The following is a 22,982-nucleotide window of genomic DNA, read 5'->3' as shown; positions in this document are numbered from 1 at the left end:
AGTGTCATCAGATTCACTCAAATGGCCAACTTGCTTATGACTCAGCCAGATTTCCTGCTACTACTGGTTTCCAGTGCACACTGCATCGAAGAATGATGCTGAAAGGACCAAATGCAAACAAAAGCATAAGTGTAATATGTACTGGTGGCCCCTGGAAACAACTATGTTTGAGTTAAAGATGCCAAAGTGCCTTAATTTTGCAAACTGATTGATGAGTGTCTTGATTATTCATTGTGACTTGCTTCCTTTTGGGGAATAATCCAGGCCGTTTAAGGTAAATAAAGCATTTTGTTTTAAAAATGAATCAACAAAATGCAGTAATCCATACAATGGAATGTTATTCAACTCTGAAAGGGAAGTACTGACACAGGCTACAGTAATGTAGGTGGACCTTGAAAACATCATGCTAGGTGAAAGAAGCCAGACGTGGCCACACTGTATGATTCCATTTATATGAAATGTCTTGAATAGGCAAACCCACAGAGACAGAAAGCAGGTTCGTGGGTGCCAGGGACTGTGGGGGGAACTGCTGTATTTCCTTGTAGGGTGATGAAAGTGCTCTGGGATTAGACAGTGGTGATGATTGCACAACACTGTGAATGTTCTAAATGCCACTGAGTCGTACACTTTAAAATAGTTTTTAAAAATGGTTAAAATGCTAAGTTTTACGTGTATTTTAAGAATCAGTGAATTAGAAAAGAGAAAATGATAGTTGCACTTAACTATTTTTTGAACAAAATAAATGTGCATAACTCTGGCAAGCTTAATAAGAAAGTAGATGAAACACAACTGTGCTAAAGAGAATTAGAATTATCACATGCAAATATATTTTTTGAGAAGACACGTAATACTGAAAACCTTAACGTCACAAGGTTACCTTTTCATCAGAAGAGAAAAGGAAAGTTGCACTGTGGCTGCCCCCAGCCAGACTGACAGCAGTTTGGTGAGAATGTCAGGCTGGTGCTGGGTGAGACCAGTGGGCAGGGCACGCCCAGCGTGTGTGTGTGTGTGTGAGGGCTCTTAGCTGGGTTTGAGGACTCTGCTTCTTTGTTTAGAACATAAAAGCAAATTGCACATTAAGGATGGCGGGTGAGGACATGAAGAGACAAGCAGCTGCTCTTACCTACTTAGTGCCTCGCCGTCCATTTGGACAGGAGCATAGCAAGTGATTTCATCCTCTGGTCTTGCCTTTGCAAAAGTTGGAATGGTTCCACAGTAAATGGACTCAAGAATACAAATGCCTAACAATTAGAGAACTGGATGGTTGGAGAAGTTCCAAAGTGCTTTCAAGGCACTGGTGCCACTAACGTGGCTTTGTCCCTGCAGGTTCTGCCTCCAGCCCTGCCCTGCTTAGAGGTCCCATCACCACCTCCCCACACCTCTGCCCCTTCTCTTCCCCCACCTGACAACCCCTCCTGCCTTCACAGCTAAATCCTGCTCTTCCTCCCAAGCCCAGCTCAAGCACCACTTGGATTTACACCATGCCATTTCTGCATTTGTGCCTGGAATTCATCTCCTCCAGCCAGAGAGCAAGTTCCGTGATGACCAGAACCTCTCCTTGTAATTCCGGGGTGCCCCACCATCACATTCAGCCTTCCCTGCCTTCTAGGCACCCTTTCCCCTCTATCCTAACCACTCCGGTGGTTTCCCTTTGCTGGGCCATTCTGGCAGTGACAGGCTCAGAGTGAGATGAGTGAATTAAAGCAGAACCATGAGATTCTTCAGTCCTGGGGCTTTTGTTGGTGCTATTGGTAAGAGATCCTCTTTCTCTCAGAGTTGCTAAACTAGTAAGAGCTTCTGGGAACAAGGGTTGCCAACGTTTAGGATGCTTGTCTGAGAATAAAGTGACACAGAGCAGAGCTGGGAGACAGGGCGTGTCCTAATGGAATGATGGGAGTCCTGGATTGTAACTGTGCTAGATGCTGGCACTTTTCCCGTTATGAGCACCAACAACTTGCCTGCTTGCTTCCAACGGGAAGAGTGTTGTTGCACCTCCCAGCACGTACTGTGGGCCGAGGCTGGTCCTCAAAGAAATCTTTGTCAACTTGCTCATAGTTTGTCTACAGCTGTGTCTAGGGGGTTAAGTAGAATATTTCCTTTTTTGCATTAAAAATTATTACTGTGGGGCTTTCCTGGTGGCGCAGTGGTTGAGAGTCCACCTGCCGATGCAGGGGACACAGGTTCATGCCCCGGTCCGGGAGGATCCCACATGCCGCGGAGTGGCTGGGCCCGTGAGCCATGGCTGCTGAGCCTGCGTGTCTGGAGCCTGTGCTCCGCAACGGGAGAGGCCACAACAGTGAGAGGTCCGCGTACCGCAAAAAAAAAAAAATTATTACTGTGGTAAAATATACACAACACTCACCATTTTAAACATGTTTAGGCGTAGAGCTCAGTGGCATTAAGTACATTCATATTGTGCAGCCGTCACCATCATCCATTTCCAAGCTTTTTCACCTTCCCAAACTGGAACTCTGCACCCATTAAGCACTTTGTTCTTTCCTCTCGCTAACTCCTGCTAACCATTATTTTACTTTTGTATCTGGAATTTGACTACTCTAGTACCTCAGATAAGTGGAATCATACAGTATTCGTGGCTGGTTTATATCACGTAGCATAGTGTCCTCACAGTTCATCCACACTGTAGCAGGTGCCAGAATCTCCTTCCTGAGGCTGGAGTATTCCAGTGTATGGACGAACCACATGTTGTTTATCTGTCATCCATCGATGGACACTTGTATTGTTTCCACTTTTTGGCTACTGTGAATACAGCTGCTGTGAACATGGGTGAACAAGTATCTGTCCAAGTCCCAGCTTTCAGTTCCCCTGGGCCTACACCCAAAAGTGGAATTACTGGATCATATGGTAACTGTTTAACTTTTTAAGGAACTGTCAGGCTGTTCTCTGCAGCAGCTACAGCAGGCTCCAATGTCCAACAGTACTTTGTGTTTATGAAAAAAATATTTAGTTTAATGGTAATGGAACTGTGGTAATACTGGGAAAATAACTTACAACATAGCGGGTTTGTTACTGAAAGATTACAGCTAGAAGCTTCAGCCTGAAATAGTTCTTGTTTTCTTCATCAGCACCACTTCTTCGTAAACTGCTACTTATCAAACACTGGCAGCTTGGGCTGCATCTCAGTCCAGGGATGGAAACGGCCTCTCCCACCTTCCAAGGAGGGGAGAGGGCGGGCGCATTCTGACTGTGGATAACTGTTTTCCTCACACCCCCTCGCCCACCCATTTTGGCTTTTTTAGCAAAAATGTAGTCGCCTGTTTATTCCAGGATGCCCTTGCAGAGAAACTGCAAGGCCGTTGTGCACTCACAGTGCCTCCCAGTCAGATACGTGAGTGGCTGTATGACCCCCCCACCTCACCCCCCTCCAATGGAAACTTTTGCTTGAGTAGTTAGGAAAAGGCGGAGGGTGTGTGAGACAAGGTCTGGGACAGGCGCCGTCTTGTAAAGGCTTTATTTCTTCTTCATCATCATCTCATACAGACTCCGAGGCACAACCCTCTCTTTCCATTTGGTATCCTCAGGACTTTTTGTAGTGTTTTTCCTTAAACAAGGAAATTTGGAGTAAACACTGTATTGCCTGTTAATCTTTTAACAATAATTTTAAAATGCCATTGCTGTTGTATCATCAATGTGAGAAGACAACAACAGTACAGTACGAGGGGGTTCACACCATATCACAGTGGGACAGAGGGCTCACACAAGCGGGGCGAGACCACAGCAGCGGTATGTACATGCACCCCAGTGCTTCGAACCCAAAGACGTGCAGGTCGAGAAGAATATGTGGATTATACAGCAGGTCTGGGCAACCCGGCTGAGGCCTCTCTACCTTTCCAGAATGCTGCCATCTATCCCCTCAAGGGTATAGGAGATCTGCCTTCATGGTTTTTTCATTACAAAAAGTTCACTGAATCAGACAGTCTGAAGCATTTCAAAAACTCTTAAAAAACAAGAACACTGACAAAATAAAATTAACTTAAAACACTCTAATTCAACGTGGAAATAAACCAAACCAAATGTTAACAGTGCAAATTTAACAGTGAGGCAGTCAGTATCGCGCGCGAGGGTGTTCAGAATCTCTTAAAAACTTTTTTTTAAATTTATATCTTATTTACTTTTGTTTAATATACTTTCTGTAAAAAAGATGGAGACAAAAATAGTTTTCTGAGCTATGAAAAAAATTAAGTTCTTACAGGCACGTTTACTGTTTCATTCTAGAAACATCTCAGATTCACAGGTTGAACATTCAGCAGCTGTGTTATTTTAAAAAAAAAAAACATTCTTTGACCTTGGGAAAACCAGATCTCTCCTTTTGGGGTAGAGTTCGGTTGATGATGACGGTGTGGTTATGCAATTACAGTGAATTATTCCAGATGATCCATGCGGGCCTGCATCACAGGTGTGGCTTCTCCCCGGGCGGCCCCTCGTCGCCGAGCTCCTCCAAGGAGGTCAGGTCTCTGGGTGACGGAGCTGGTGAGGCAGTGGGGGAATGTGGGGCCCAGCGGGACGGAGGGCGACGGTTTGCTGGTCTCTCGGGCCTGGAGAAGCAGGGTTCTAGGGATGGAGCTAGTGCAGAACAAGGGAGTTCCTTCAAAGCCGAGGAAGAGAAAGACAGGGTTACTCAGACGGACGGGTCCTCTGGGAGGTGATTTCCCCCAAACAAACTTCTCAGTAGACTCAAGTGCAATAGACCAGGGTGTCTGCAACTTCTGAATGCTAAGTTATACATTGCTCACGGAGTATAAGTTAAAAAGGTAAGAATTCAACACGAAGGACTAGTGACGACAGTAATGGGAAGATAGCAAATTATGATGAAAACGTGGCATGAGATGGGTGTGTATACGAGGCGCCTTCGGAATTGGGCTGCAGCGAATGGAAGGGGGAGCCAGAGTCCTGAGTGGTCTGCCTAGTCCTAAGAGGTTGGCCATGAAGGGATCTATGACTCCATCAGGCTGCACCAGCCACAGGGCGCACCTTCAAACCAACTCTGCTACCGTTTATTCCAGGTTGACTGGCACTGTGTTAAATTCCCACCACATGGAGATAATGCTGCAGGCAGAAACTTTCATTTAGGTGGTTTTATCTAATGACTCTTCCTGGCAGCAGCATTTAAAAAGTGGAGCCCGGGCTTCCCTGGTGGTGCAGTGGTTAAGAATCCGCCTGCCAATGCAGCGGACACAGGTTCGTGCCCTGGTCTGGGAAGATCCTACATGCCACAGAGCAACTAAGCCTGTGCGCCACAAGTACTGAGCCTGTGCTCCGCAACAAGAGAAGCCACGACAATGAGGAGCCCGCACACCACAAGGAAGACCCAACACAGCTAAAAATAAGAAACAAACAAAAATTTATAAAATTTTAACAAGTGGAGCCCAAGTGTGCTTGTGCTTCTATGCTACGGGCTCCTGCACCTTCTGAGGACCAGTAACCCCGGGACCAATCACCTACAGTACGTCCTCTCAAGGCTGCTGCTCCTTTTTTGGTATTAGAGACTGTTGAGCTACTTGTCCTTACTCTGCACGCCAGGACAGAGGACACTGACTTGAGATCTGTGGGCACAGAGGTGTGGGCAGCTGTGACCTGAGGAAACGGTGAGTTCTATCCACCCGGACACCCACACAACAAGAGGCTGAGGTGGGAAACCACTGTGATGAAGAACACAGAACAAGGACCTCAGAGCCACTCAGGAAGTAAGTCGAGAGATATAAAGAGATGTGATGAGCAGAGCAGAATGAGGAGCATGTAGTCATCAGAGCGACAAAGAGACAGGGAGAAGATGGAGGGCGGGGCACAGGAGCGATGGCGGAGTGGTCGCCGCCCAGGGGCAGCAGAAAAGGAGCATCGACACACACACGATGACTCTAATGTCCCTGGACCTGCTGGTGGCGCTTCACGTGACTACAGGGAGGCCTCGTCAGCAAAGCACTTACACTAATGGAAACCACGACAGCCAGAGCTACCTCGCCTGTGAAAACACGTCAGCACTGAAACAGCCAAAATTAAAGGAAACGTCCTCACCTTAGCCCAGCCCAGGGCACGAGGGACGCTGGCTCAAGAGATGTGTGGTTTGTGTTGCGTATAAGTGTGTTGGTTTGTAATATGTGTTGTCTAGCAGTGTGTGGAGGTTGCTGGCATAGGATTTTTGGACACCACTGCACAAGCTGATGCTGAGTGACAAGGGTTTTCTGTTAATTTGTGCCACCTCGTCACTAGCGTCTCTGCACAGAAGAAATGCTGTGTGACCATGAGTTCAAGGGAACAAAGTTCTCTTTAGTATCACAGCAGCACATCTAAGCAAGCAATGCTGTTTTTTCCCAGCACCTCTTCTGGAAATGGCCTCTTGAGCCATTCTTTGTCATTTTTCGTGGGGCATGTGCTTAGTCTTTCTTTGAGAGCCAGTTGTATTTAAGGCCAGTGGATAAGCGGGTGGGTAACTATATCCTTGATCAGAAACAAGGTTGGTATTTTCTCACAAGCTTTGATTCAGGCTCTGAAGGTGATTCTGCAGTTTTGGAGCAGGGACAATTGTGTTGTTTAGTCAATTAACACAAATCTATTGAGCACTTACTACGACCCCTATGGTGACCACTGGGAAGGGCAAGATACATTTGTATTTATTCCCTCTGGTGTGGTTTTTGAAAAAAAAGAGAAAAGCCTTATGCGTAATGGTCACACCTTATTATATAGCACATGGCCGTGCACAGCCACCGAAATGTCAGTGAGCAGGCAGGCCTACGGGGAACACGCTCAACTCAGAGACCCTGCAGGCTGGACAGTTCCCTCGCTGGCCAATGTCCTTTTACCCCTTCGGGAGCATACTGGCTGCAGACTGCACAGGAGAGGGGAGATCTCAATGGGATCTCTACTGAGCAGTCAGTACCCCGGGGGGCAAGTGGTCCCATCCAGGCCTGCCATCGGTCCCTGCAGGTGGACCCTGGGCCCGCCCTGAGATGCATGACAACCTCTCCAGACAGGGTGGAAAGAAGGAAGAAAGCACTTACGGCGTGAGGCAGGCAGGGCTAGAGTCCCCAGGGGGCAGTTAGTAAGACAGTTTGGTTCTGGACAGAACAGACAGACAAAGAAGAGAAAAAGCAAGTAGGTTTGAAAGTACTTTTTAAAAAAGAACAACAGTAAAGGTTTAAAGTCAACAGGCCTGGTGGCAGCCATCTGGAGAAGCGAGGTCCTGCAGAAGCGGGCACACAGGCCGGCCCCCGCCTGGCCAGAGTAGGAGGGGCCCTCACGACAGAACAGCTACAGACCTCTCCCTTCCGCTGGCTATTCTTCTCTTCTTCCCGAGCTGCCCCTTGGCATTGAACATTTCCAACACCCTACGACTGCTGTTTTTGAAACAGAGCCCATTAAACAGCCAGATTGTTTTAGTCACAATGACCAAATGACTGCAGCTCAGACTAAAACTTGCCCTTCGAATTTTCCACTGAGACATTCATTTCCAGATTATCCTCTCTCTTCACACCAGACCTGCTCACAGCTTCTAGAGAGAAAGAATGGTGCTATGTCTTCAAGAGAAACAGAGGAATAAGTAGCTCATGGGGTTTAGAGTGAGGGGAGAAAGGGAGTTTCCTACTGTGCCCGTTCCTGGCTAGGGATGACTCCATCATCACCCACGGTTAGATGTCCCATTGAGCACTCCGGGAAAGATTCTCCCACATGGGCTCAGAGGAGGGTGGGAAATCTGAATTCATTCTGATTTTGAAATGAAAAAAAACTACCACAAGTCTAGGGAGGGATGGGAAGGGGTCTTGGGGTCTCCAATGGGCCTAATATAGTAAGTCAGTTCAGGTGAGGAATAATTCCACTGGAGTCTAGAATAAGCCAAATTCCAACAGCAAAGGAAAAAGAGCCCACGACATTTAAACACTGCCCGTGAGAGCTCCATGCCAGTTCTGAACCCCTGACACCGTGCCTGGTCCCCCTTTAAATCAACCATCACCTCTTTTGGTAGTAAACACACCGAGTGAGAAGAAAATCTAAACAAACAGACACTTCACAGAGGACCAAAGGGGGACACAGCTTTATATGGATAAAGCCATTTTCATGCCTTGGTTTAATGACTCAATCACAGCACTATTTCCTTTCTGGTCTCATAGATTGCCTGCAGCATTCATTCGTGACTCAAAATGTCTCTAATATAAATGGACACCACAGACAAGCTAGTTAATGCTTGGGACAAAGCTCTCATTCCAAGAAGGTGTGGCACTCACCTAGCTAGACCCTCTGCAGCAGCAAACCACTTACCTGAGGGATGGGGTAACAAGCCCGCAGAAGACACCATTTGTTACCTGAGAACACAACCTCCTTCTCAGAGCACACAGCTTTATCACAGAGACGTGTACCTTTGGCAGGCGTAGGCCACAGACTGTCAATATTATTAGGTTGAACCATATGGTGTTGCCATTTCTGTAGGCCACTGGCAATTTCACATGGTTTAATCTATTTCAGATTTAAACTCTGTATTTTGAGTTAAATGCCTCTTGTTGGGTTATACTGGGAAACTGAGCATTCCTTTTCCCACTGGGAAATGTGGGGCAGCAGGTGGATCAGGTGACACAGGAAATACATCTCCTCCTCTCCTCACCTGTGCATCTGGGGCTGCAGAGCCTTGGGAGGGAGCCTGTGTGTCTTTCTCTAACCTTCACCATCTGCTGTCTGCCCAGCCTGGAGAAGGCCTACCGGTGTCTGGATTCCACTGCTGTGGAGGTTTTGCATCTGGGTTCCTGGTGGGTCAGGCCTCACCCCCAGGTCTACACATAAGGGTGTCTGACCAAGGGCTGGGAAACCTCCTCTGGCACTGCGTGAACGATAAGGCCAACATCACCACCGTTTTCACCCCCGGCATCATCATCGGGCTTTGTTTTATTTCGCTCATCCTTGCCGTGGTCCAGTTATGCCACATGTGGGTATGATCAGGGCAGAATTCAAGATCGACTGATTTGCAAATAACCTTAAGGGGGGAGGGATACAATAATAATAATCACATAATAATATGTGACAATGTGGATAATAAGTGTGGTCACAGGTAACATAATAATAGGTGATGTTTAAGGGGATAAGGATAATAATCGCATTGTATGAAGGCAGGATTTTGACCTTATCCATTCGTCTCACCTGGTCTTACTGCTAAGAGAACGCACGCATACAGAGAGGGTAATGGGATTTGTGAGACGTGAACCCACTGTCTGCACTGAAGCCAGCGCTGGGATCCAGACACTCCTCCTGTAGGTCCTGACGAGAGGTCTTCTATGTCCACCCTGTCAAAACCCTCTCTCTTCATCACACACACAGCTGGAGCAGAAAGCCTGATGTTGCCCACACACGCTCCCAGGACACAAACTCCTACAGAAGGAGGGGAAATATGAACCCAAATGAAAAGCCCTGATAAACAGACAAGCATGGATCGCTGAGGCCACAGTGGAGGACCTGAGTCAATCCCTGAGCTACTTAGGAAAACCAGCTCATGGTCCTCAGAGGATCACTGACGGCAATAAAACCAAGTTCTCTTTTAAGAAGCAGCTCAGGGTTTGCGTTCCTGCTTGTTCCATCCTCCCCTGAACCTCCTGAACTCACATAACCTGGTACAGCCCCAGGGTCAGCTGTGCTGACCCTGAAAAGGACGAGCCGCAGGGGGAGGGGGTGGGATACTCAGCCTCCTTTACCTCGATGGACCCTGGCTCGGCTCTGACCGTCATTTCTCCCACGGGGCCGTTGCTGCTGAGACTGGGGGTGCCGTGGGCGGCCTGCCTCTGCTCCTCCTTTAAGGCGTGTTCCAACAGCTTCCGGTGGAGGATCCGGGCGACGTTCTCGGTGAGCGTGTAGCCGGGGGGAGCAGACAGGTCCTGCCTCGCAGGCGTGCCCTCTCCCCCTTCCTCCCTGCACGTCTCGGAGCCACCCCCGACCGGGCTGGGCGACCGGCCTCGGGAGCTGGGGCTCGTGTCCTGGCCTGGGCCCAGCTCCGGCGGGGGCTCTGCCGAACGAGACCGACTGGCGGCCCGCACCCCCTTCTGGAAGGGGTCCTGCACCATAGGGCTGTGGTCGATGATGCTGAAGAGGCTGGAGAGGCCGTCGTTGATGGCCGTGTGCACGGGGCTCTCCCGAGTGGTGGTAGAACGGGCCCAGGCTGACTCGCCGCAGCCCTTCGGGGCCAGCCCCGGGGAGGTCCTGCTGCTTGGCTGGTCCACTCTGGGGAGGGGCTTCCTCTGCAGCTTGGGAGACCCGTACTTGGGGGAGCAGCATGTGCGTTCAAACTTGGCCTGCACCTTCTCGATGGCGGGGGCCAGCTGCCTGTTCCTGAGGCCGCGGGAGGGGGAGGACACGGGCGTGGTGCCACCCCCTGCCTTGGGTGTGAGACACTTGTGGGGGCTGCTGGTGACGGCGCCGCCCCGCAGGGCTTCGGTCTGCAGGCCGATGCTGATGGTCTGGATGGTCTGCGTCCCTGCTGTCCGGGACCCATTGGTCTGGCAGGCCGTGTCCTTGACCAGAGGCTCCCTGGGGCTGGAGCAGACAGCGCTGACGGAGAAGGCCACCTCCTTCATGTCATCACTCAGGTTCTTGGACGTCTCCAGGCTGTGCAGCGGGGAGGAGAAACCGAGGGTGCTGTCGGGGGGCCAGAGCCCACCCTCCGTGTAGTCTCGGGGGTGCTTGGAGGGGGCACAGGGCCACCTAACAATGTGTTCAGAACAGCCCCCCTTGGTGTCCCCCGGGCCCCCTCGGGCCCTGCCCTCACCGCCTGCCACCACAGTGCCATCCAGCCTCCGCACGGCGGGCGGGCTGTGCAGCATCCTCACCCCGGCCTGCTCGGCGCAGACAAGGCTCCGCGGGAGCTGCTTCTGGCAGTGCTCCGGGCTGGTCACGGTGTCCGTGGTCAGGGTGATGCTCGTGGTGAGGTACCAGGAGGAGTCGGAGAAAGGGTCGGTGCTGGCCTCGGGCCTCGCCCGACCCGCCTCGGTCCTGTCCGCCCAGGGGTCGGGGGGCCTGTCGTCCCAGCTCTTGCTGTTGAACTCCTCGATGTACTTGAGGTCATCTGGGGAGAGGGGTGGGGTGATGTCCTCCTTGCTGCTGGTGGTGGGCAGGCCCTTCTCTGGCAGGAAGGGAGAGCCATCCATCAAGCGCTGGAACTCAGACATGGATGAGACGGACACGGCCCTGGGGAAGGGGAGAGGAGAGGTGTCAGCTGCCACCGGCTAGGGAGCCACGGCCCTGGAACCCCCGACCCAGCACAGCCTGTGTCCTGCCCACATGCACAGTGCCTGTCTCTCCTCCTGAAGGGTCAGGACACGTCCCAGCTGCCTGATGTTTTCCACTCTTGGGCTGACCCTCTGGTGTCCAACAGGCTTTTATGGCTCTGGAATTGCTGCAGGAGCCTTGTATTGGTCAGAATTTACTACAGCCAACCCTCAAAACCGTGAGAGAGGTGGGGCTCCGGGGCAGTCAACGCTAAGCTCTAACCCTGCTCTGCAATATTCTAGTTCAGTGCATGGATGCTGTGGCCTGGCCTCTCCACGTACTTGATGGGCACCTTCAATGTCGAAGCTGCGGGAGCTTCCCGAGTTCCCGGCATTAGAGCAGGCGCGCATCCCACAGACGTGAACACACCACAGTCCCAATCCAAACGAGAAACTGGAGCGGCGGGGAGGGAGAGACGCCACCACAAAGCAACTGTGACCTGAAGCCTTCTCTGCCCATGGGCCTCATCCTCTATTGGCTTAAAGCACTAACAGTCTCCCAAGGCCAACAGAAGATGTGGAGGAGAGGAGGGGCAGTGGAAGGTGTGATCAGGCTGGCGAGTGATTTCAACACCATTTCAAACAGAAATCCCCTCTGGCCCTGCCCAGACCCACCCACAGGCTCAGTCCTCCCCTTCCCTCTCTACTCAATTTAAACAAATTTGCTTACATGTGCCTTTTCAGACATGTCCCGCCATACATATATGGGTTACTAGAATCAGACTAAATTAGAAGAAAGGGTTTCCATGGACTTTTCAAAAACCATTTAACACAATCATCTCCTTATATACACAACTCTAATCACACAGCTCTTACTGTGACACTGACACACACATGAACGCAGCACAGCACTGGCCTTTTTGTTGCTAATAATTTAAAATGCCGTATTTATGAAATTAATAATAAAGCAACTACTTATCCAGAAGTTTTACTCTTAAGTCATTTTTGAAGAGTGTCACAGTACACTGCAGTGCCAAGATAGAATTTTAAGACCAGGAGGTTTTTGTAAATTTTTCGTTGCATTGGGTCTTTGTTGCTGTGTGCAGGCTTTCTCTAGTTGCAGTGAGCAGGGGCTTCTCATTGCAGTGGCTTCTCTTGTTGCAGAGCACGGGCTCAGTAGTTGTGGCTCTAGGGCTCTAGAGCACAGGCTCAGTAGCTGTGGCGCACAGGCTTAGTTGCTCCACGGCATGTGGGATCTTCCCGGACCAGGGCTCAAACCTGTGTCCCCTGCATTGGCAGGCAGATTCCTAACCACTGTGCCACCAGGGAAGCCCAAGACCAGGAGGATTTTACTGCAGTAGTCTACTATCATTTCATCACTCTTACTTACCTTTGAAGATTTCCCTTGTGATTTTCTTCTTCCTATAAAGAAGAAGGAAGTTTATCTGAATTGGTTAACATTGGCTGGCCTTCAGGGTGCTAAGTGATTTGTTTTTTTCTTAGGACAATACCATTTAAAACGTACATGGGAGCCAAGTTTGGGCCAAGAGTGCCTCTGCCTCTCAGCCCTTTGAAGTACAATAATGACACCAGAATCCAGGGGTGATGAGGGGTTAGAGCCTCTGAGTCCAGGGAGGGCCCACGTGAATGAGAAAAATTGTCTATAAACATTGTCACAAAGTGGCTCTCCTGTGCTCCTCAAAGGGCATCACTAAGCACGTGAGCTTCAAAGCTGCCTCGTTAATGACTGAATGTGTGTGAGTGTGTGAGTGTGAGTGTGTGTGTGTGAGAGAGAGAGAGAACAAACGCAAGAGAGGAGAGGGAGAACGGGGAGGAGGAGGAGATGGAGGAGAAGAAGGAAGGGAAGACAAGGGTGAGAGCAAGTTGGGGAGAGACGTCTCTTGGCCTCAGCCTGTCTATAGAAGTCGGTGTGAGAGGTATAGACTACTACGTATAAAATAAATAAGCTACAAGGATGTATTGTACAGCACAGGGAATACTGCCAATATTTTATAATAACTAAAGGGAGCATAACCTTTAAAAATTGTGAATCACTGTTGTACACCTGCAGCTTACATTGCACACCAACTGTACTGCAATAAGAAATGCAAAAAGTCGGTGTGACATCCGTAGAGGGCTCTTTGTTTTAAATATCGCCCTTGGGAATCAGGGAAGGTACAGTGACCTCTGCTAAAGAAGAGAACATGCACACACGGTCCTCCTGAGGACACCCCCGTGCGGACCAGTCCTGAGGGGAGCGAGGCCCAGTGAGCCCTGGAGGTATTGCGACTGAGTCCTGGCACAGCAAACCACCTAAGCGTCCCCCAGGGAGCCCTCCCGTGGGATCTGGCCACTGCTTTGAGAATGGCATAGGAGACGATGCCACTAGATCCCCGGGGTGGCATGCTGGCGCTGTCACCTCTGCTGGGTACAGGTGCTGAGGAGAAGGCACTTGACCTCGCCGACCTGTGACTGAGGGTGATCCCCCACTTCAACATCCCTGCCTGACGGGTACCCCGTCTGCTGAGCGTGTCAAATGACAGGTGCAGCCACTGTGAGATTGGCTCACAGGTATGATTCCTAAAATCAATCTTTAAATCCCAGTTTTTAGAACGTCATAACCAAAAAAGCCCAGTGCTGTGCCGCGGAGATTTCTGCCCAGAGCTAAGCTCTTCTCTTTGCTGATCTAAGTTACATAGGTTTCTAGTGTTGGATTTTTTCCCCTTTGCACAGATAAGGTATTTATTGTATGTCATTGGTTAGTGACATTTGTTACTTTCTTTAAAGCAGATTTTTTCCTGTTATTAATGTTTTCTGGAGTCAGAAGGCCGTCCTATGACTTTAAGAAAACTTGCGGCTCTACACTTTCCAGGATGATCTATTGGGTTTGCCAGAAAGTTCGTTTGGTTAATGAATACGTCGTTAAATAAAATTCTTGCTGAAAATGAAAAGTGTCTTTTATATTTACTTGAAACTGATCGAACTTTTTGGTCAACCCAATATTTCCTCTTGTGTTTCACTGGACACTCCCGTTCCTGAGACTCCCATTCACGCAGGACCCAAGCCCTGAATTTCTGAACCTGAGACAAGCAGCTAAGTGAAGCAGGGAGCCTGGGGTCAGGACCACCAAGCAAAGCTCCTGCATCATGAAGGGTTCGTTTTTACTGACCCCAGAGGCTGTGATATGCAAAACCAGGGGCCTGCCAGCCACTCGGGCGGCTTCCCAAGCCCCTGCCCTCGGTCCTGCCGCAGGTAACTAGACCCCAACCCAGGCTGACCTCGGGGAAGCAGTTCCTGAACTCCCTCTCGGGCTTGCGGTCTGGAGGCTCCTCTGGCTCGTCGTCCAAGGACAGGGCATCCAGGTAGAGGTTCTCCCGGGCCGAGCACCTGTCCGATTCCTTCAGCTTGGACAGCGGCTGGTCCTCAAACGTGCTGGAGTCAGTGTCCATGCAGGGCCACGTCCCCGTGGGGTGGGGTGCCCAGGGGCTCCCCGTGTGGGCACAGGGGTGGACATCGCCTTCCTTTTGATCACAGAGGAAACTGCCACCTCTCCGGGGACTGTTCACTTTCTGCAACTTGAGGGTTTTAAAAATGAAAACAGCCTCATTTTTCTGTGTGTTGCTCCCTAAGGTCGTGGTTTCTCCACAGTTTGGAATTAACATATGGTCTATCTGAAAGATGGTGAGAAGTCTACGTTCTTAAAGTTCTGACCTTAATTTCAAAAGTAACACATCACAAATGCTTTTTGAAAAGAAAAATCACAATTTTATATGGACTAGAAAAATCTGCATTAACCACACGCAAGCCAGCTCCTTCTGATGAGAATATGTTACTGTATGTAACTGAGTACTGTGCTCACAGGAAATTACACATGGATTTTTTTAATCTAACATTACCAAACGACACATTTAGAACTCCCTTTCGGTAATTACCTTCAGAACGTGAGGCACACTCAGTGGAAAGCCATCAGTGATAGCAAACTTCTGAGGGTGAATTCGATTTTCCTAACTAGCAGAGTTGCTAAATAACAACAGAGCATGATCTCCAAATTATTTGAAATGGGTCCTACATAAATCCCGAGTGATCACCTGGGTTATAACCATTGGGTGTCGAAAACATCTGACACTTTGCTTGAGAGGATTAAAATTTAGCTACAGAGGTAATTAAAGATCTGGTACGACTAGAAAAAGAAACAAAAACATGAGCCACGTAGTTTGGAGTCATAGTTTTCTCTGACTTGGTAAATGCAAGCAGCAGCAGTGGGGAAACCTCAGGAGACCTGCAACCAGTGTGTGTGGCTGGCCATCTCAGCTCAGTGTCCCTACCTGTAACAGGGGTGCCCCTCTCTCTGGGGCTGTGGGAGGGCTGCAGGCCGGGCCCAGCGTAAAGCTCGCTGTTCGTCAGCAGGACCACCACCGACCCCCCTTGAGGCCTGCGTGATTCCTTGGGCCTGGGTGCACTGATAAACGAACGCCTCATGTCCTCACAGCAGGGGGCCCTTCAGGAGGAGCCGCGTGGAACCACAGGGACAGGCAGAGACACGCGTGCCTGCAGTGCCCTCTCCATGGAGGAGCCCTGAGGGGCTGCCCTGGACCCTCCCGAGCTCCCCTCCAAAACAGGCAGAAAGCACCTTTGACAGGTCGGCTCACACACTCCACGCCCTGGCTGCTCTTTGGACTTGAACTCAAGGGCAGGGGCGGCAGAAGTGGTGCTGAGACGGTGCCCAGAGGCTTTGACCCTCCCTTGGAAGCACATTTATTTACCCTTTAACAAGGCATCTTTCACAAACTACACCTCCTGTCCTAACTCAAGCCTTCATCAGCAAGCTGGATAAGTGTGGCCTGTGTGTCATAGGGAACAAAGCCATGAGGAGTCATGGGGACTTTTACTCATTTCTAGCAATTCCTGAGGTGGTGGAACCAGCCTCAGGGTATTATCTTCATTTTAGGAGAAAGATGGCGATTCAAGCAGCTGCATCTTAAATGTTAGAGTTTGAGGCAGAATCCCAGTTGAATTAGGGAACAAGCAAGTCACCGGGGCTTTCAGCTCAGCCCCCTCTGCTCTCTACCCCCTCCCCAGTGACATAGCTCTCAAAGATGCTAAATGCTTTCTTTTTTGAAAAAATGAAAAGGAAAGTTTTTTATTATGTTCATCTAATGCATGTCAGTGTAATTTAGTTTCAACATATGATCATCTCCAAGCTGTTTCGGGCACAGAATTAAAATGCGAGAATCCCACCTGAAGCTGTAAATGTGCACGGAGGGTGTGTGTGAAGAGCGGGGAGAGTGACTACAGGGGAGAGCTATGATCCAGCACATTCTCACTCAGCAGAGTGGGGCTTCAAGAATAAACCTGGGCAGCCAGGAGCAGTGTGCACTAAAGCTGTAAGTGTTGGTTAGGTTCCCTAAAAATGAGCTGGAGTGGTTTCAGCGGGAGGTTTCTGCGGCCAAGATGCCTCTGCAGTGCTGTCATAGAATAAATGGTCCCTACAAGGATAGGGTTTCCTAGGAGAGTCATTTCAAACCAGGCATCAGCACCTACTGTACTTAGAGTCCTGCAGTAGAACAACTTATAAAGCAAACACCAAATTTACAAGGTTTGCAGGCAACAGTAAACCCTTGAGAATGTCACTTTACCTGAATTGCTCACAAGAAGAAAGGTTACTTTGTACACAGGTTTTAAAAGAACAGCCTTTCATGCTGCAGAGGTAACTGATTTAAGGAAGTCACTGGAAGAAGAATGACCTGGGAGCTTTCATTTAGTTCTTTACCACAGCCAACTCCTCAGGCCTCTGCAGGCTAACAGACTGAACAATTCGGAGGAGAAAGTAGTGTAACTCCAGGAAAGTTAACTCTCACGCATCAGATCTGGGCTGAGACAGATGCTGATAAGATGGTGTGCGTTACATGACCTTAACCACATTCCCACAGTCATTCGTCATATCAGATGCCTCACGTGGCACAGAAATTATGTAGGAATTCAACACCACCGGGCAAGTACGAAGCATGTGTTCTCAAAGTGGAAAATGGATTTAGTGTTACTTCTTTCGCCATCTGTATTAGGTCATCACAGACAAGGTTACACGGCCCACCACATAGATATCGAGGGGCATACGTTATGAAGAATGTTTGTCTACGTGTCTTGTTGTAGATGTCTGCACATCTACGGAATGTGCAGCTAAAAGTTAAATGAATAAACAACTCAATAACTGATTAAAAAAAAATCTACACACACTACACTTCAGCCAATTTCCTCTTTTACAGAGAATACCTGCTTTTCCTCATTTTCAGGATTGGGTACTGTGATTTTTTAAATGTCAATTATTTGTGGGGGGGAAGGCTGGATTTATTTTTGAAAGCCACAATTGCATATCTGAAGCATCAACAAACCCTCTTCTAAAAACAGCAATGAAATCATTGTACAAAGCCTGCGGGATCCACCACACAGATTTCAGGAACAGATGAATGAACGCCCCAGAACCCACGTGTCTTGAGTCCATTTTGCTCAAAGATGTTAACCTTGATGACTGAGGTTCTGAGGCTGTCATTGTGGTAGGGCCATGGCAGTAGTGACAGTCTGGAAGTGGAGTTCAGCCCCTGCCCACTCATCTTTCCAAAGATAGTCTTAAAATGGGGTGGCTGTTCATCCCTAGGGCATTAACTCTTCGAACATTAAATGTCACGGGATGTCTTACTAATTTTTCCTTTACTAGAAATTCCTCATTTCTCAAAGTAAAATGAAGCCCTTAAAAGACTTGCTTAACTTACATCCAACGTGTGACTTCCAAAATGAAGCCATGATGAGACCAACAAGCCTACAGCTCACGGGCAAAGGGGTGATGACGATGGCCTTGCTGGGGTGCGGGAGGGACAGTGTGTACGGTCCTGGAGGGATGGCCAGGAGGGACCCTCCCTGATAACGAGGTACCTGGAGGAGCCAGGATACTGGTTAACGAACAACGGATGAATCCGTGACCACTTTGTAAGGGTATGTGCTGCATCTGCCCCTACGATTCCCACCCGACAGCTGATCCTCTGCATTGAGCACAGGCACACAGGGGATTTAAGACAGAAGAGTCTTCTCAGGTGCCACATTTCTAGGCCAAACAGGAAGTGGCCAACTTTCCTTCGATAGAATTTGGGGAATTTTAAAATGAGCCATATCATCTACCAGTCTGGTGACTCAGCTGTGTGAGTAACCAAACCCAGGAAGGATGTCGGGCCTCTTTATCTGCAGTGCACTTCTGCTCAGAGGTTTCAGAGCCAAAGATTCCTGGTCCTTTTCAGTTCTCTCTCCCTCGCCCCCTCCCATCTCAGCAGTGAGCAGAAACGGACCTTTGCCACTGCACCTGCAGAACACAGGTCCCATGTCTAGGGATAATACAGCACATTTTCCAAAAGGCAGCATGGATATTTATAATAGAATAATGAAGTTATTTTTCCTGCATTCAGTTTATTGATTAATACATTTCTTTGAGGCCTCCTGAATTTATAAGTGTGACAGGCTGAACTACAGTGCATGCTATGTAAAAATCCAGCCAGGGTAGAATCCCACTCCTTCATCAGTTTCATGTGAAAATTTAATTTGTGCACTACTCAGGCAGGACTGCAGCCACACAAACTGTCCTAAGTCTGACGCAAGGCAGGGAGTGATTACCTCTAGAACAACAACTCCCCCTTCCCCACAGAACTCATCTACATTTTTCAGTGTTTGTTTAGCTGAAGATGATGAACGATCAGTCACTTCCCGACTGTGTCCTGTCTAATCACAGCTCCACAAGACCCACAGCAGGTGCAAACAGCCTGACTTCCTACTGACTTCAGCAGTTTCTTTACTAATGGATAACAATTCCATTCAAGCTGGAGCAGTCACCATGACCACATCTTTAGTGGCAGACTTAAAAGCTAGTTTGCTTTTTGGTAGAAATCACTTCCTAAGGCCTGAAATAATCTCATCTTTCAAGTTTAGTCTTTAAACACCTTTAAAAAGTTACCCCCCAACCGTACACACACAGGGAAGTTACCCACAGACTTTCCGATGAAAAGGTCTGTGTCATGGGAGGGCTGAGCCTAGGTCTCCAACACCAGAACTCCTAGGATTTCTTCCTCTTCCTCTGGAAGCCCCTACATCAGCCTGATGCAGCAGAGACCTCCGAGCTGTCTGATTTTCCCCTTCTGAGTGCTCTGATTTCCAGGTCAGGCGTCTCCGCCTCCTCCCCTGGGGCATCCTCACCTCCTACCCTGGGGCATCCTCACCTGTTCGATTCTCCACAGGAGCTCCTTCTCCTGCCGCCCCCACTCCTGCCGCTCCCGGTCCAGGCGGTCGAGAAGCTCTACCTTCTCTCGGTTCCAGTTCTTCTCGCTGTGGTGGATCTGCCATCGCAGGTCCATGACCAGCCCATGACTGTCAGCCAGGAGCTTCTGCTGTGCCTCCCTCTCCTTCATGAACACCCCTTTGCTGTCAGCAGAGGAGCCCAGGTCTCCCAAGCTTTTCTCAGTCTTCGCTTCCAGCTGTCAAGGAGAACAGACTTAGGAACTTAGTCCCTGACAGCCTCGCATTAGTAGGTGAAGAAAATCTCAGCACGTTCATGTATTATCCCTGGAAACATGTTTAAACCAAGATCTGACCAATCTTATGGAGGAAGCACTCTTCATCTTTAAAGTCATAATTAAAAACATCTGACATGGGAGAAAATGTGTAAACAGAGCAACTGACAAAGGATTAATCTCCAAAATATACAAGCAGCTAATGCAGCTCAATATCAAAAAAACAAACAACCCAGTCCCAAAATGGGCAGAAGACCTAAATAGACATTTCTCCAAAGAAGATATACAGATTGCCAACAAACACGTGAAAGGATGCTCAACATCACTAATCATTAGAGAAATGCAAATCAAAACTACAATGAGATATCACCTCACACCAGTCAGAATGGCCATCATCAAAAAATCTACAAACAGTAAATGCTGGAATGGGTGTGGAGAAAAGGGAACCCTCTTATACTGTTGGTGGGAGTGTAAATTGATACAGCCACTGTGGAGAACAGTATGCAGGTTCCTTAAGAAACTAAAATTAGACCTACAATATGACCCAGCAATCCCACTACTGAGCATATACCCTGAGAAAACCATAATTTAAAAAGAGGCGTGGGGGCTTCCCTGGTGGCGCAGTGGTTGGGAGTCCGCCTGCCGATGCAGGGGACACGGGTTCGTGCCCCGGTCCGGGAGGATCCCATGCGCAGCGGAGCGGCTGGGCCCGTGAGCCATGGCCACTGAGCCTGCGCGTCTGGAGCCTGTGCTCCGCAACGCGAGAGGCCACAACAGTGAGAGGCCCGCGTACCTCCTCCCCCCCCCAAAAAGCATGTACCACAATGTTCATTGCAGCACTATTTACAATAGCCAGGACATGGAAGCAACCTAAGTGTCCATCGACAGATGAATGAAGATGTGGCACATATATACAATGGAATATTAGCCATAAAAAGAAACGAAATTGAACTATTTGTAGTGAGGTGGATGGACCCAGAGTTTGTCATATATACAGAGTGAAGTAAGTCAGAAAGAGAAAAACAAATACCGTATGCTAACACATATATATGGAATCTTTAAAAAAAAAAAAGTGGTTCTGATGAACATAGAGGCAGGACAGGAATAAAGATGCAGATGCAGACAATGGACTTGAGGACAGAGGGAGGGGGAAGGGTAAGCTGGGATGAAGTGAGAGAGTAGCATTGACATATATACACTACCAAATGCAAAATAGCTAGCTAGTGGGAAGCAGCTGCAGGGATCTTCAGCTCAGTGCTTTCTGACCATCTAGAGGGGTGGGAGGGAGACGCAAGAGGGAGGGGATATGGGGATACACGTATACATATAGCTGATTCACTTTGTTGTACAGCAGAAACAACATCGTAAAGCAATTATACTCCAATAAAGACGTTAAAAAAAAAAATCTGACAGAGTCACACAGAAGGTGAAGCAGTGAATCCACCCAGCTTCCCAGAGTCTGCTTCTTACTCTCCCTTCCCAACTGTGAGTCACCACATCTCTTGCTTGTCCTGCTGTACAACTCCTTGCAGGCAGGCACGTGTCTGTCCCTACATCCTTAGCCCCCATGCGGAACCTGGTGATGGGAGAGTGATGTAACATGGCAGTCTATAATAACACCCAGGAGATTAAAGACCAAAAACTAACAAGCAAAAGAACTCCCATCTAGACATCACATGCAAACTGCTGAAAACCAAAGAGGAAACCTTGGAGGCAGACAGAGGAAAAAAATAAACCACAAATGGAGGTGCGCAGACGAGAATGACAGCAGACCTGTCCTTGGAAAGTATGTAAGTCGGGGGAAAATGGAGTGACATCTTGAAAGGGCTGGAGGGGGAAAATGTCAACCTCAACAGAATTCTATACTTAGCAACAGCATCTTTCAAAAATGATGGAAGAAAAATGCTTTTACAACAAATGAAAACTTTAAAGCAGGCTTACATTTCAAGAAATGATAGAGGAAATTTTCAGGCACAAGGAATATGATATCAACAAACACTTTGACCTGCACAAAAAATGAACACTGGAAATGACCTAAATAAATGCAAATATAATCATTTCCTCCTGTTTTTAACTGCTTTAGAATACTGCTGAGTGTCTGAAGTAAAAATAGTTGCATTGTATTTTGTCTTTACAGAATGTGTAGAAGTAAACTGACAACAGCACAGAGGACAGGAGGAGGGAATTGGGGGTGTACTGTTGTTGGTGAATGTGATAAATTTTAGTGAAAGATTCATGAACATAAAGATGTATCCTTTTGCCTATTCTAGTTCAGCAGATCCCCGAAGTCTACCCGTGGACCCATGTTAATCCATTCAATTCTAATGGTTTCTAATCCATTCTCTACCTCGATACCGGAATTACTTCTTAAAAACGCAAGTCAAAATGCTTTACTCGCGTGATAAAATCAGGATTAATGTTTCAGTTCTTCGGCTATTCTGCTTTCCACTCGTATGTGACAAGGTGCAGCTCCTCCGGTGTGCCATGCTCCTTTCTTCATGATGTCCCTTTTTTGTCCAAAAGACTGTTTCTCTCCTTTTCCATATGCCCACTCCTGTTCATCCTCCGAGATTCATTCTAAGCAGGGCTTTCACAGACAACCCTTCCCTGAACCCTCAAGCCGAGGTGTGTGCCCTGCATGCCCCCCCATCCCTGAGAGCCTGTGTACAGGCCTGGCGGGGCACTTGCCACACTAGTACTAACCGTGGCCCTTGTCTGGTCTCCCACTGCACTGAGAACCCTTTCAAGATCTGTCTTATTTGTTGGGGGATCCTGGCAGTTAGAGCAAGGTCTGACCTAGCAGTCAGTTGAAAGAATCGCAGGTTTGGGAACTGACACAAGATGGCCTCCACTGAGAGAAAACACTTCACTCTCGGTAGAATTCGACTGTTTTGCATTTAAGTAGAAAAGGATAAAGATGAGTGAACTAGCATCAGCCCACATCCATCATTCCCCAGGCTCCAAATGTTTGAGAAACTGGCTCACATCAAAGATTATGCCTCCTCTTTTTAGCTACACTTACATCTCTGAAAATATTTAGATTTTTCCACTATAAACATAGTTTTAAGTAAGTTTAAAGGCAGCTCATCAGAACGTCCTTACTCATTTCTTATCCACTGCCAGCTCTTCAGGCTGTGAACTAAGATAAACAGAAAATCTAGTAAGAACCTCCTACCCAGCAGTAGGCAGGAGTCATAACTGGGTTAGCAGCTGCACCCCTTGCCCAGCCTGGCCTGGTGCTTTG

The 22,982-nt window shown here is 48.5% G+C and overlaps 1 protein-coding gene across 11 annotated transcripts in view; it reads right to left on the bottom strand.

Annotated features, from left to right (window-relative positions):
* Positions 1–3,452: 3,452 nt before the first annotated feature.
* MTCL1 (microtubule crosslinking factor 1) overlaps positions 3,453–22,982 on the bottom strand; it is a 123,274-nt gene continuing 103,744 nt past the window's right edge. For 5 of the 11 annotated variants that reach the window (XM_060311014.1, XM_030836637.2, XM_060311018.1 and 2 more), the window contains 5 exons: positions 19,448–19,702; positions 14,471–14,767; positions 12,583–12,614; positions 9,687–11,172; positions 3,453–4,603 (listed from right to left, as the gene is read on the bottom strand). In XM_060311014.1, coding sequence (XP_060166997.1) covers positions 4,409–4,603; positions 9,687–11,172; positions 12,583–12,614; positions 14,471–14,767; positions 19,448–19,702 — 2,265 coding nt within the window. In that variant the 3' untranslated portion in view covers positions 3,453–4,408. Of the gene's footprint in view, positions 4,604–7,013; positions 9,367–9,686; positions 11,173–11,534; positions 11,647–12,582; positions 12,615–14,470; positions 14,768–19,447; positions 19,703–22,982 lie in introns of those variants that run through there. The other 6 variants (XR_009566508.1, XR_009566507.1, XM_060311013.1 and 3 more) reach the window with 6 other exon arrangements.

The sequence above is a fragment of the Globicephala melas genome, chromosome 13, assembly GCF_963455315.2.
Source record: "Globicephala melas chromosome 13, mGloMel1.2, whole genome shotgun sequence".
Classification (NCBI taxonomy): domain Eukaryota; kingdom Metazoa; phylum Chordata; class Mammalia; order Artiodactyla; family Delphinidae; genus Globicephala; species Globicephala melas.
The sequence above is the reverse complement of the archived record's forward strand: the minus strand, read 5'-3'. Positions and strand labels throughout refer to the sequence as shown.